The 14946-nt window shown below is 38.9% G+C and overlaps 1 protein-coding gene across 1 annotated transcript in view; it reads left to right on the top strand.

Moving 5' to 3' along the window:
* LOC128738637 (limbic system-associated membrane protein) overlaps positions 1-14946 on the top strand; it is a 63423-nt gene that overhangs the window by 36863 nt on the left and 11614 nt on the right. The window contains exon 10 of the mRNA XM_053833930.1: positions 3259-3439. Coding sequence (XP_053689905.1) covers positions 3259-3439 — 181 coding nt within the window. The remainder of the gene's footprint in view (positions 1-3258; positions 3440-14946) is intronic.

Here is a 14946-nt window from a genome sequence, read left to right as displayed (position 1 = left end):
AGAAAAAGTTTGAATGTAAAGCAAACTCTTCTAATTTGAACTAAACTTTTGGGGCGGCCGAAGCCTTGGGCTTAAACTTCTTTTCTAAGACTTGACCCTTCTTTATTGACAGTGAAGTCGGCAATGAGAGTACAGGATAGTTACGGGGCTAATGCAACAATCCTACTGACTCTATCTAGCAGCACCACCTAGCCGAAGTTCGAACATATGACGACTGGCTTGTTAGGCTGGCATCGTATCTTGAAACCAACTAAGCCGTTGGAGGTCGACAAATCATATTTTAAAAATTATGGATTGCTCTGAAATTATGTCCAACGATGTGTTGTATCAAAATTGATTTCTAAATATGAAAACTGCAAAAAAGAAAGAAAATTAACATTGTTATGAAAATCAGTAAAAAAAACTTAGGATAAAAAATAGAAGTAATTTGCAGCTTTGAGATTTGAGATGGAGCAATACTTATCAACGGATTTCGTAGAATGGCGTCTTTTACGAGTTTTTCCTAATTAAGAATTTTTTACGTTACATATGTATTTTAAATGTGAACAACAAGTTCTTATGTGACTTACAACAAAACCATTATGCTTCTAAATACAGCCGTTTTCAACAAATATTTGAAGAAAAGTTTAGTTCATTTTTTTTTATTTTAGATACGTGCGTATCATATGTTATTCGCGTTTCACTACTTTATCCATAAAATTTCTAATAACTACATTAAATTTTTGAAATTTGTCCGAATACACCTGGTTGATTCAAAATTTACCTTACCGAAGTTTTTGGAGCGTCTTTGTAGAATGCGAAACCTGAAATTAAATAAAATAGAAAATTTTTCCAATTAAAATGAACTATTTATATTTATTTGCGACAGTTACGTAAGTATCTGTAGTAAATAGTAGAATTTAATTGAAAAAGTTTTCTTTTTTATTTAATTTCAGATGATTTACTTGTCCCATACGGTATTCAGAGTACATTCAGATACTACAACATTTTTGTTTAAAAGCCAAAGGGAACTATTAATTCTCAGTCCTGATTTGGTGAGATGTTTTTAGTTGAGCTATTTGTAAAGTGTGTGCAGTCAATTTGAACATATTCATTTTAATATAATCCACAATCGAACTCAAACATGGCCAGTTACATTTCCAACTCTGTAGTGCCAGACATTTTCCGTAATTGTGAATTTTTTTTGTATAATAGCAAATGTAAAAGCCTTCCAAATAGCTAGCCTTACTCTACTCGAAGGTTCGCAAAGCAATCTTTAAGGTAGAACCCCATTTTTTGTTCACAACTATCAATTTTCCTCATAATAAATCATACTAAAATAGGGATTTATTATCTTTTTACACATAGTTTGCCGCCTCTCCGATCTTTTCGCCTAAAGAAGTATCCGTAATCCTTGTGCCGCATACAAAACCAGGCATAAAGGAAACTTCGGCAGTCACTGCAGCCACAGAGGATATCGTTTTCCCCGTCGGTCGTTGGAGGCGTAATCGTGATGCTTTCGCATTTCCAATTTCTTTCGTTGCTGCCGCTTGGTTGCCGTGCGCCCTGCCAAAGGCGTCTTTATGATAGTACTTAGCGTAATCATGTAAATTTCAATTCAACTTTTTCTGCTCATAAATCTTTCTGCCATTCAAAACCGGCTGACTTGTGCTACTTGAGAGTTGAAACGAGCGGAGGACGAGCAGCCGACGGAAACGATGAATCTGTTGAGAGTCCGCGAGTACTGTTAGGCAGGAAGGAAGTAAGGGGCGTGAAATGAAGTAAATTTACAGCACCATTCAAGTGTAATAAGTATCATTATCATGGATATGAATTCTCAATTTGCGGATAATCTTTCACTCTCAACCTTAAGTCAACCCGAGTGGGCAGCATGGTATGCCGTATCGTAAATCTGTTACTGTGTTGCAAAATAGCTCCATGCCGACACGCGGGATACAATCCGAGATTTTATAGAGCTTTCACCTGATAGGAAAGTTCAAAATAGAACATATTAGCGTAATTTGTTACAAATTTAAATGCTGAAAAAGTGCTGTTTCTGGCAGTGAGAATATTTAAAGTGAGATATTTCACGAATTCATTCTGTTTGTTTATTATGAAACCGTACGTTACTTGCACACTTTGTACCTACTATTAGTTTTAACATAATAGGGTTGACCCAAAATACTATCCGCATTTCACGTTTCAAATGTCTCCAGTACATAAAAAATGCTTATTCCGCAAGTTGGCCGATCCAAGCAAATGTTGCAGCTAAATTTTGAAATGAATTTAGTAAATTTTAAAAGCCAAAAAACCTGGTTGACGAATTGAGTTTTACTTACCGGAATTGTTTAAACGACGATTGTTAATATGAACGTCAATCAATGTAGTTCAATAACGGTGCAAAACTCCCCGGAACAGAGTCGTCTTTTATGCAGATAAAACTCAATTTAGAAGTTTCTAGTTATGCTCAAGACAGTATTGCACTGTAAATTGATCGATAACTGTAACATCGATAATAAAAGAAGAAATGTGTGTAAATTATATTTTATTACTAAAGAAAATACTATTTAGTAACTACATTGGATGATCCACCGTTAACTGAAGTTTTTGGAGCATCTTAGTGGAGTACGAAACCTGAAATTAAAGAAAAAAAAACTATTTCCGATTAAATTGCACTATTAATTTTATTCAGGACAGATACGTATTTCGCCTACGACCTACGTAGAAAAGTTTCAGGCCTTAACTTATTTGGCTTGCCGTCCTAAGACATAGGCAGATTTTTTTTAATGGCCATAAAGGTAGGTCGATACTGGCAACATTTCCAGAACTGATTTCACAGAAATGGCCATAATTTGGTTGTTGTTCGACAGATTTTCATTCTCTTTTCACCAATCGATTGGAAATATAGTCTTGTTTTGGGACAAAATCTGAATATTATTAAATTTCCATGACAGAAAAAGATACAAGCGATGAAAAAAATCACTTTTTGACTGGACAACCAGGACAGCCCGGAATATCTCCGGTGTTCTCTGGCTGCTGCGAATCTTGAAATATTTCAAACAAACTAGCAAACAAACTATCCCCGTCGAATGCAATGGGTTTCATCTAAAAATGTCTTATTTTGTATAAGTTATGGCGGCTTGAATTTCATCAAAATTTTGCCTGTTGTGATTATGTTGTATATATACATCTTTTTCAACACATCCAGGACACATTAGACAAACCGACAACAATAATATTTAACATACTCAAAGATAGTATTAATTTTTACAATTTCAGTTGCGTCGCAGACAATGCACTCGGTAGGACGAAGAAATACATTGAAGTGTCTGGCCGGCCAGGACCAGCCAACTTTTTGTCACCTGCCTACAGTACCCACCTCGATCGATACAACCTTACGTACACGATTGAATCGATACCACCGTTGGACGAGATTAAACTGCTGTACCGGAAGCTAATGGTATATACTTTGATTCCTAAACACATAGTTCTTCGTTTTCCAGCCATGGGTTTAATAATCGATCATTGAAGATAGCTAGAATAGAAGTGACAACAGCTTGCTTCTGGCGCTAGTGCATATTAAAGCGCCAAAAGCGCTGACAACTATCATTTTAAAATCAGCTATCTTCAATGATCCATTGAGATCGGGTTCCTTCTGTTGACCCAAAGGTTTTATCGACGAGATTATCGCATGTTTTATTCAGTTTCTTTTACGTTATTAAGGTATTAATATCATAACAATTAAACCCTCAACCTGTTCTTTGTGGAGAGAGTTAACTTTTAGTGAAAGCTGCATGATCGAAACAGCTGGGTACATTTTGAGGCTCTTCAAGGCGATAATATGCACAGCTAAACTAAGCAGAACTAAACGGGCAAAAACGGCGAAAATGTCAGGATCAAGGACATAAAATGTTTAATGTATTATTGCCAATTAATTAGGACAGTTTCATAGATACTTTTTATCATCATCTATAGTTACAATAAAATGTCCTGTGTCATCACCTACAAATTCTGTCTTATAGGAAAATCTAATCGTTTGAAAGATACAATACCTTCTGTCAACATAGAATATTCGGTACCACACTCTTGTGTATTCTATTTCTGCAACTAGCTGCATTTGTGTAACAATGCACTAGTATGCTTCAACGAAGGATGGAAAAATTATATTTTTTAGTTTGGGTTGTGAATACGTACTTTTTCCTTGGTTATACACAATCAAATCACAGAGAAAATCTTTAATCATTTCTTTGATCATTTGTTTCTAAAATAGGGAAACCCATTTCACTCTATCGATAGAGTATGCTTCATGCCGCAAATCCCTCCGGGATTAATTTTAAATAGCAATAAAACTGAGAATATAAACTCTCAGATGACTTCTGTTACTAGTCGGTTGTCATTTACGTTTCGTATCGAAACACAGTTATTCGATATAACAGGTTGATCCGGAAACACCCTCAGAATGGTGGAATAAACTTTTTACTCCATGCTTGATATCATAGTAGCGTCCTCCTGCCTTTAATCATCCGATGTTAATCTTATTATTCGCTCAATCCTCTGAGTCAACCATCCTGATGATTATACTACGCCACCACAACCGATACAGTCGTCATCGCAATGGCTTCAGCTGTCCTCCTCTCTATTTGCGCAATTTATCATTTTATTAATCTTTAATTACTTTTCCATTGCCGTTTTATGCTGTCTTCCACCAGTCGAGCAGACTGTTCAAGGGTTCAGACAAGTTGCGACTGGCGATGCTTGCAAGACGAATCCATTAAAGTGATTCTTTGTGCCGTTGCTTTTTTCTTGCCCATGGAAAGCTGCAGTGAAACTAAGGAAGATAAAGACGACGACGACGGTGGCTGTTATCACAGTTTCATTAGTCACAATGACTTTCCGTATTATGCGATGGCCCTGCTTTCATCGCTCTGTCTCTCGCTTAAATCAACCCACAATCGTCTTCATCACCGCCTTCGTTGATCTAAAAGAAGGAGCGAACCAAATGCACAGTGCACCGAGTACATCTGCTGTGAGTGCTCTCCTTATTTAGCAAAGTCCCAAGCACATTGCATTGATTCGTTCTTTCAGTTCTATACCTAGGTTAGCTCACTAGGGTCATAAAATTTGAGTGAATCAGTTTGGTGGGAATTTTTTTACGAAAACATATTTGACCCGATAATCGAAATTGTTCAGATTTTTTCTTTACGAGCATTTATAAATTAACGCTGTAACAATTGAGCCGTCCCGAGTTATAGTGGTTTATTGACCATTTTTATCGAAAATGAGATTTTTGCATAAATCGTATTCTTTTACATAGATGTACTCTGCAAATAATAAAAAAATTTATAAAGTAGGTTTCCAACCTGCTTTTTTCATGTTAAATGAAACAAAACAAAATGCCCTGGTCTATGTACATGGGCCATATAAATAATCGATATTCGACCATCTCTTATTTCAAAACTGCGATGGAACACATGGGTCGACTTCTACATGTTTAACCTGTAGGGATCGAGCGGGGCGATAAGAGAAAAATATTGTTTGTTTGTCTGTGGTTGAGGACTTAGAAGCAGTAGAGATAGGGTCACGTACTCTCCGCACTGAGAGAGTAATACTGGTGTGAATAGGGAGAAAGGAGAAATAAACTCAGTCTTGTGATTGATCGTGTCGCGTAAAGACGTATTTATTTCGCATTTAACACAGTTCGCATTTAACAAAATGTCCGTCAATTCGCGAAATCACCACAATGGCGCAAGTTGGTAGGCTTATTAGTGAATTATGTTCAGTTATTATAAGTAAATGAGATGTTTTGCTAGACGCTGAAATATTGGCTCAGATGTTAATGGAATTTTAGATAATGTGCGCGTGATAAAGACATTGAAAAGTCGCGGTTTTGTTGTATGAGCCTAAATTAAAGGATGATGAAATATGTTTATTTTAAAAATACACGGGTTGGATTATTTCCTCAAGTGTTAATTTTGATTATTCAACGATGTTCATAGGATGTTGGCAGTGAAAACACAGGTAGATGGGTGTAAAAAACGGGGTGCATAGGAATGAAATGTGTGCATGGCGGCCATGCTGAATAGGCGCCTATACGGGTGAAATAGTGGCAGGAAATGAACTTGCGATAGCGATGTGTGAGTGTGTTGGAAGTACAGTTTCGTTCGGGGACAAATGAGTATTGACAAGTGAGTGGAAAGTTTTAATTCGTTGCTTTTTGCCTTCAGCTGCTATTTGCAGCGCAATGGATAATGGAAGCTAGCTATGTGACGCATACATAAACGAAAAGCAGTAGCCGAACAGTTTGGGGTAAGGATGTATGCGTGGAAAGTATGGCATCGTACGGCAGCCATCGAGTGGAAAGTTTTTATTCGGTTGCGCTATGGGCGCTGGTTGCAGCGCGATGGTTTGTGAAAGCTTGCGTTTACAGCGGAGGGGGAATAAGCTTGGGGGTAACGATGTGTGTGTGCGAAGTATAGCATCGCTTGGCAACAGGTGAGTGGAAAGTTTTTTATTCGGTTGCTTCCTAGCTGCTGTTTGCAACGCGATGAGTCATGAAAGCTTGCGGCAGCAACATGTACGCACTTACACAGGCGAATTAGTAGTGAGTGCCTGGGGTAACGTTGTTTGTGTGGGAAATATGATATCGCGCGGCAACGAGTGAGTGGGAAGTTTTATTCGGTTGCCCTATATGACCGCTGTTTGCTGCGCGATGATGTGTGGAAGCTTGCGCTTACAACATCTACGCGGTTACATACACTATCGAAACAGCAGTGGGAGAATAAGCTTGTGGTAACGATGTGTGTATTTGCGGGAAGTATGGGTATGGCATCGCACGGCAGCCGTCAAGTGGAGTTTTTAGTTGGTTGCGCTATAGCCACTGTTTGCAACGCGTAGAGTTATGAAATCGGGTACCGATTTGATATTTGGTTAAATATGAAATGCCTTCAAAATTTCTAATTTACAATTCTTATAAAGGATTAAGGTTTTTAACTACATTAAGGAGCCAAAGTTACATGATCATTATTTGTTTATGTAGTTGCGTTTTTTTCTAGCAAAACATCTCGGTTTTATTAGTTTCATTTGTTCGTTTAGGCGTTCTAGAAAACGATTTATATTTCAAATTTTGTTTTAAGGAGCATTCGGTATTTATCGTAATATAAATGTGGCTGCGTTTTTACAGATGGAAATGCAATTTTTAAGTCATTGCTGCTAGTTAAGGTAGCTATGATGAAATAATGTAAGGGTTAATTGCATTATGCTACCTGTAGGGATAATTAATAAGTACTTTTTGCATGCAAAAATCCATTTCCCCGAGAGGAAAATAAAAGGTATTACATTTTACTGAGAGGGTCATACAATAATACATTTCCCCGAGAGGAAAATAAAAGATATTGCATTTCTCTGAGAGGAAAATAAAAGGTATTACATGCCCTTGAGAGGGTCACAGATTGATATATTTCCCCGAGAGGAAAATAAAAGGAATTAGATTCCCCTGAGAGGGTCACAGATTAATACATTTCCCCGAGAGGAAAATAAAAGGTATTACATTCCCTTGAGAGGGTCATACAATAATACATTTCCCCGAGAGGAAAATAAAAGGTATTATATTTCCCTGAGAGGAAAATAAAAGGTATTACATGCCCCTGAGAGGGCCACAGATTAATACATTTCCCCGAGAGGAAAATAAAAGGTATTACATTCCCCTGAGAGGGTCACAGATTAATACATTTCCCCGAGAGGAAAATAAAAGGTATTACATTCCCCTGAGAGGGTCATACAATAATACATTTCCCCGAGAGGAAAATAAAAGGTATTACATTTCCCTGAGGGGAAAATAAAAGGTATTACATGCCCTGAGAGGGCCACAGATTAATACATTTCCCCGAGAGGAAAATAAAAGGTATTACATTCCCCTGAGAGGGTCACAGATTAATACATTTCCCCGAGAGGAAAATAAAAGGTATTACATGGCCCTGAGGGGGCCACAGATTGATACATTTCCCTGAGAGGAAAATAAAAGGTATTACATGCCCCTGAGAGGGCCACAGATTAATACATTTCCCCGAGAGGAAAATAAAAGGTATTGCATTTCCCTGAGAGGAAAATAAAAGATATTACATTCCCCTGAGAGGGTCACAGATTAATACATTTCCCCGAGAGGAAAATAAAAGGTATTACATGACCCTGAGAGGGCCACGGATTAATACATTTCCCCGAGAGGAAAATAAAAGGTATTGCATTTCCCTGAGAGGAAAATAAAAGATATTACATTCCCCTGAGAGGGTCATAGATTAATACATTTCCCTGAGAGGAAAATAAAAGATATTACATTCCCCTGAGAGGGTCACAGATTAATACATTTCCCCGAGAGGAAAATAAAAGGTATTACATGCCCCTGAGAGGGCCACAGATTAATACATTTCCCCGAGAGGAAAATAAAAGGTATTGCATTTCCCTGAGAGGAAAATAAAAGATATTACATTCCCCTGAGAGGGTCACAGATTAATACATTTCCCCGAGAGGAAAATAAAAGGTATTACATGCCCCTGAGAGGGCCACGGATTAATACATTTCCCCGAGAGGAAAATAAAAGGTATTGCATTTCCCTGAGAGGAAAATAAAAGATATTACATTCCCCTGAGAGGGTCACAGATTAATACATTTCCCCGAGAGGAAAATAAAAGGTATTACATGACCCTGAGAGGGCCACGGATTAATACATTTCCCCGAGAGGAAAATAAAAGGTATTGCATTTCCCTGAGAGGAAAATAAAAGATATTACATTCCCCTGAGAGGGTCATAGATTAATACATTTCCCTGAGAGGAAAATAAAAGATATTACATTCCCCTGAGAGGGTCACAGATTAATACATTTCCCCGAGAGGAAAATAAAAGGTATTACATGCCCCTGAGAGGGCCACAGATTAATACATTTCCCCGAGAGGAAAATAAAAGGTATTGCATTTCCCTGAGAGGAAAATAAAAGATATTACATTCCCCTGAGAGGGTCACAGATTAATACATTTCCCCGAGAGGAAAATAAAAGGTATTACATGCCCCTGAGAGGGCCACGGATTAATACATTTCCCCGAGAGGAAAATAAAAGGTATTGCATTTCCCTGAGAGGAAAATAAAAGATATTACATTCCCCTGAGAGGGTCACAGATGAATACATTTCCCTGAGAGGAAAATAAAAGATATTACATTCCCCTGAGAGGGTCACAGATTAATACATTTCCCCGAGAGGAAAATAAAAGGTATTACATGCCCCTGAGAGGGCCACAGATTAATACATTTCCCTGAGAGGAAAATAAAAGGTATTACATACCCCTGAGAGGGCCACAGATTAATACATTTTCCTGAGAGGAAAATAAAAGGTATTACATTTCCCTGAGTGGGTCACAGTTTAATACATTTCCCTGGGAGGAAAATAAAAGATATTGCATTCCCCTGAGAGGGTAATACAATAATATATTTTTCCGAGAGTAAATAATCGGTTTTATTTTTCCCTTAGGGTCATAACATAAATACGTTTCCCCGAACCAAACATATTTTTTATGGTTTTAGAGAGGGTGTAGAATCGAATAGTGTTCTATATTTCTGTATTAGCAGGAACAGCGAAATATGCGAAATATTTTGCTATTAACCATTTGAAATCCTATAATTTAAATAAATCTTTCCGAATAGGTGACGCTAATTGACGAAAAGAATAAAACAACAAGTAGTGAGTAGATTTTTACATGTATTTTTTAATTATTTTCTTTTAGTAATAAAAAAGCTTTTAAACCCAGCGTTCGTTTGCTGGCTAAGGCTCTTGAAGCAGAAAGACGTCGAAGTGCATTGTTAGCAGCCAAACTTAAAAATGCTCTAAAATTTAAAAGATCTTGCAACAAATGGATTGAAGAACCAGCCGAAGACGCGGAAGACAATTTTGAATTGATGCCCCGTAACTCTACGATGCGTGAAATTTCGCGATCCGCTGATGAATCTTCATTCTTACCTTCAATGTCGTTCGCTTCTCTGCAGATTGCAGAGTGCAAGCCTTTAGAAGGGGAAGATGAGATCAGCAGGAAGTCTTATGAACAATGGAAAGATCAGTTTGAGGCGGCAATGCAATTTGCCGGAATATTCGACGAAAACATGAAAATGAGCGCTTTTCGTATGAAAGCAGGAAGCAAACTAATCGACGTGTTGGAAAGTACGCCTTCCTCCAGTTCTTCGCAATCACTTCCGTTCTCCAATGTTATGCAGCGATTGAAAAATTATTTCAGTTCTCGTGACTATATACTTCTGCAGCGACAGAAACTCCGAGCTACGATTCAAACTGCAGGAGAGAATGACTCAAAATACGTAAAACGGGTAGTAGCAGTTGCCAAACTCTGTGACTATAACAACGAACAGGTGTTAGAAATGGTAGCAGATGTCATCCAAGCTCATGCGTTGAATTATAGGGTTCGTGAAGCCAGTCGTAAGATTATGAAGAAGGAGGGCACGCTTTCAGAACTGGTGGATGAGGTGCGCTCTTGGGAGATTGAAAAGCTCAATGAGGAGATATTTGCCAAGAATCATCCGCAAGCCAAACCTGTTGCAGAATTGGCCGCATTGTCATATGGGCAATCTACGAGCAATGAGTTTCGTTCAGTTGGTGGCTTTCCGCGCGAATTGGCAGTCGGTCGTCAGAGATCATTTGATAATCAACAAAGAAACTGGAGCACGACCCGAGGAAGAGGTGGATTCTCAACAAGAAGAGCAACTTCTCGTAATATCAGCGTACGTAGTAATCCGTGCTGGAGGTGTTCCAGCAAATTTCATTCGCCTTTTAATTGCCACGCAATTGACAAGGTTTGTCACATTTGCCAAGTCAAGGGACACATTGAACGCGCTTGTCGTCAGGCGGCACCAAATGAATCGAAGCGTCGATTTGTGTCGGAAAAAGAGACTTCTCCAGTTCCTAATAAGAGAAAGATTGCGGCGATTACTACAGAAAATTTTAAAGAAAACGCTTTGTTTGAACGCGAGAAACCATGTGCGAACGTTGCTCTCTATTCAGCTGCTGGTTCAAACTGTGCCCCAGATGTTTTTCATATTAAACCAGAAAAAACGGCGCAAGATCAGTCTCGTCCCGGATTAGAGCACTTTTCCTTGAATTCTCTCAGCAACATGAAAAATGAAAACGGTGCTATTGTGGGCTTCGTGGCCGGAATTCCTGTAACTTTTATGATAGATTCTGGAGCGGATGTGAATACAGTAAACGAAGTAATTTTAGATAGTTTGATGAGTAGTGACCCAGTGAGAAGTCCGGTTTTTAGCCTAAAGAACGGTAGAGACATACCGTTGAAAGCTTATGGTTCCTCAGATGAAATACCGGTAGTTGCCTCATTTGTTGCAGAGCTATACATTTCAGATGATCGTCCTAAACTTATGGAAAAGTTCTACGTAATTGGAAATGCTAAACCCCTGCTTGGCAGAAGTACAGCGTTGAGGTATAGTGTGCTTCAACTAGGATTAAATGTTCCAGTTTTAAAATTTCCGGAAGGCAATCGTATACGTCTCCTACCGGGAGAAATTTTTATGTTAACGAATCAAGGCGAATTTCCAAAATTTAATGTTCCACCTGTTATGCTTTCGTATGATAAAAATATGCCGCCATCTAGGAATGTTTTCACTTGTATTCCCCCAGCTTTTAAAGAGGAGACTGAACGAAGGTTAAAGGATTTGCTATCTTCTGGAATTATCGAGCGTGTTACTGAGTGCATGGACAAATCTTTCTGTTCTTCACTTTTGGTTGTTCCCAAAGGGAAAAATGACATTCGGCTAGTTGTCGATCTTCGAGGTCCGAACAAATGCATTATTAGAACGCCGTTCAGAATGCCAACCTTAGAAGCAGTACTCGCGAATCTCAACGGAGCGTCATGGTTTTCCACAATAGACCTTTCCAGTGCATTTTTTCATGTTATGCTACATGAAAATAGCAGACATTTGACAAATTTTTTTGCAGGAGATGGAATGTTCAGATTTAAGAGACTTCCTTTCGGTCTATGTAATTCGCCAGACATATTTCAGGAGTTGCTGCAAACCGTAGTGCTGGCTGATTGCCCTGGTGTAGTAAATTATATGGACGACATTCTAGTTCACGGAAAATCAAAGGACGAACACGATAAAAACTTAGAAATGGTTCTTCGTCGTCTCCGCGAGCATAATGTTAAGTTGAATACTGCCAAGTGTATATTCGGTAAACAATCGGTCAAATTTATTGGTTACTGTTTATCCCATGATGGATGGAGAGTTGAAGACGACAAACGTAAAGCTATCGAGAATTTCCGTAGACCTGAATCTCTATCGGAAGTGAAAAGTTTTCTCGGGCTAATGAATTTCACGGAGCGCTTTATTCGCAACAGAGCTGAGAAAACTGAAAAGCTTAGAACACTTATTAAGTCGGATAATTTTTATTGGTCGGAGGAGGAAGAACAGGAATTCATTTTTCTCAAGAACGAAGCATTGAAATCGATAGCTAGACTTGGTTATTTTGACTACAAGGACAAAACTGAATTGTATGTCGATGCATCACCAATCGGACTGGGAGCAGTTCTTACTCAATTTGATTCGGCAGGAAATCCACGTATAATTGCTTGCGCATCTAAGGCACTCACTGTTGCAGAGCAACGTTATCCTCAGACTCAAAAGGAGGCGCTTGCGATTGTTTGGAGCGTTGAAAGGTTCGCTATATATTTGATCAACATTCACTTTACTATAAGGACCGATTCAGAGGCAAACGAGTTTATTTTCGGAGGATTTCATCGAACTAGCAGACGGGCTATTTCACGTGCTGAAGCTTGGGCATTACGGCTTCTTCCTTATGATTTCCGTATAGAACGGGTTCCTGGGCATCTTAATGTTGCCGATGCGCTGTCCCGGTTAATAAGTAAGTCACAAGTGGATGAGCCATTCGACGATGAGAATAATAAACATATGCTGTATGCCTTAGATGCAGCGACCATGAATATTTCGTGGATGGAAATTCAAAACGCATCTGAAACTGACGAGGAGTTAAAGGAAGTTAGTTTGGGTATTCGTACAGGCAAGTGGCCTGATCGACTTCGGCGCTACGAGATTCAGGCGAAATGCTTGAAAACGCTTCATCCGTTAATTTTCAAGGATGATTTAATTGTTCTACCCAAGGAACTTCGTAAAAAGGCATTAGAGACTGCGCATCAAGGACACATCGGTTGCGGAGCAACAAAACGGATCCTACGAGAATTTTTCTGGTGGCCCAATATGGCTAAAGAAGCAACGGATTTCGTGAACAAATGTGAGACTTGTCTAACGATTTCCAGAAAAAATCCTCCAATCCCACTTTCTAGCCGTGAACTTCCCAATGGTCCCTGGGAAATTTTACAAATAGATTTTTTGTCTATACACGGTTGTGGCAGTGGCCAGTTTCTTTTGAGTGTCGACATCTATTCTCGTTATTTGCACGTAGTCGAAATGAGGCACACGGATGCCCGAAGTACAAACGCAGCTTTATGTAAAATGTTTATGGTGTGGGGATTACCATTAATTATACAGAGCGATAATGGCCCTCCGTTTCAAAGCGCTGAATTTATCGATTATTGGGAGGCAAAAGGGGTAAGAGTTCGGAAGTCAATTCCTTTAAGTGCACAGTCCAATGGGGCTATCGAGCGACAGAACCAAGGTGTAATCAAAGCTTTGGCGGCAGCAAAAAAGGAGCATAGAAGTTGGAAAGAAGCTCTAGAGGAGTATGTACACGTCCACAATACACGGAAGCATCATTCCCGTTTAGGGATCACCCCATTTGAGCTGCTAGTTGGTTGGAAGTATCGCGGGACTTTTCCAAGCCTTTGGAGTCGCAATGGAACATTAGACAGGAATGCTGTCCGTGAGGACGATGCAGTTGCCAAGTTAACCAGTAAAAAGTTCGCTGATAGTCGCCGAGGAGCAAAAGAATGTCATATTGCAGCAGGTGATAGAGTAGTTGTTGCTATTCCCCAGAGAACTAAGACTGATCCAACATTTTCTATGGAAAAGTTTACCGTTTTAACAAGAGAAGGGGCTAAAGTAGTCATCATTGGGGAGACTGGTGCCAGATTGGTTCGGAATATACAGGATGTCAAGCGTCTTCCAGATGAGTCACCTTCAGATACTGGTATAAAATTGTCATTACAAAAAGATATTTCTCAACAAACCTTAAGTATGACGCTATTTCGGTTTTTGCTGTTATTTTAGCATATATATATATATATATATATATATATGTACTCGTTTATCAGCTTATTTTTTATTTCAGATATAACTCCGACAATTAGCGCTGACCAAAGGGATACTACTAGTTGCGCTACGACCACTATACCACTGGGACTAGGTAGTAACGGAAATCTCATCTCGAAGAGACCACAGAGAGTAACCCGGAAACCTGAAAAATTCAAGGATATGATCTTATATCAAGTCCGTACTGAAGAGTAGAGTTAGAGGAAGATGTAGGGATCGAGCGGGGCGATAAGAGAAAAATATTGTTTGTTTGTCTGTGGTTGAGGACTTAGAAGCAGTAGAGATAGGGTCACGTACTCTCCGCACTGAGAGAGTAATACTGGTGTGAATAGGGAGAAAGGAGAAATAAACTCAGTCTTGTGATTGATCGTGTCGCGTAAAGACGTATTTATTTCGCATTTAACACAGTTCGCATTTAACAAAATGTCCGTCAATTCGCGAAATCACCACATAACCCTTTCATCTAATATCCATATTGTTGGGATTCTGCAATTCTACATTATTTTCAGTCATATGCGGCATATCATATAGTCATATCTTCAGAAAACCGGAAGTCGCCATCTTTGATTCCAAAATGGTGTCAGAGCACTATATTCCACATTCTGTCGTCATACTCTTTCACAAATACCCTACACATTAGAACACTTGGTTTAGAGAAAATATATTAATGGAATTTTTATA

Source organism: Sabethes cyaneus, chromosome 2, assembly GCF_943734655.1.
Source record: "Sabethes cyaneus chromosome 2, idSabCyanKW18_F2, whole genome shotgun sequence".
In the NCBI taxonomy this organism is placed as follows: domain Eukaryota; kingdom Metazoa; phylum Arthropoda; class Insecta; order Diptera; family Culicidae; genus Sabethes; species Sabethes cyaneus.
This window is presented reverse-complemented; position numbering and strand designations above follow the sequence as displayed.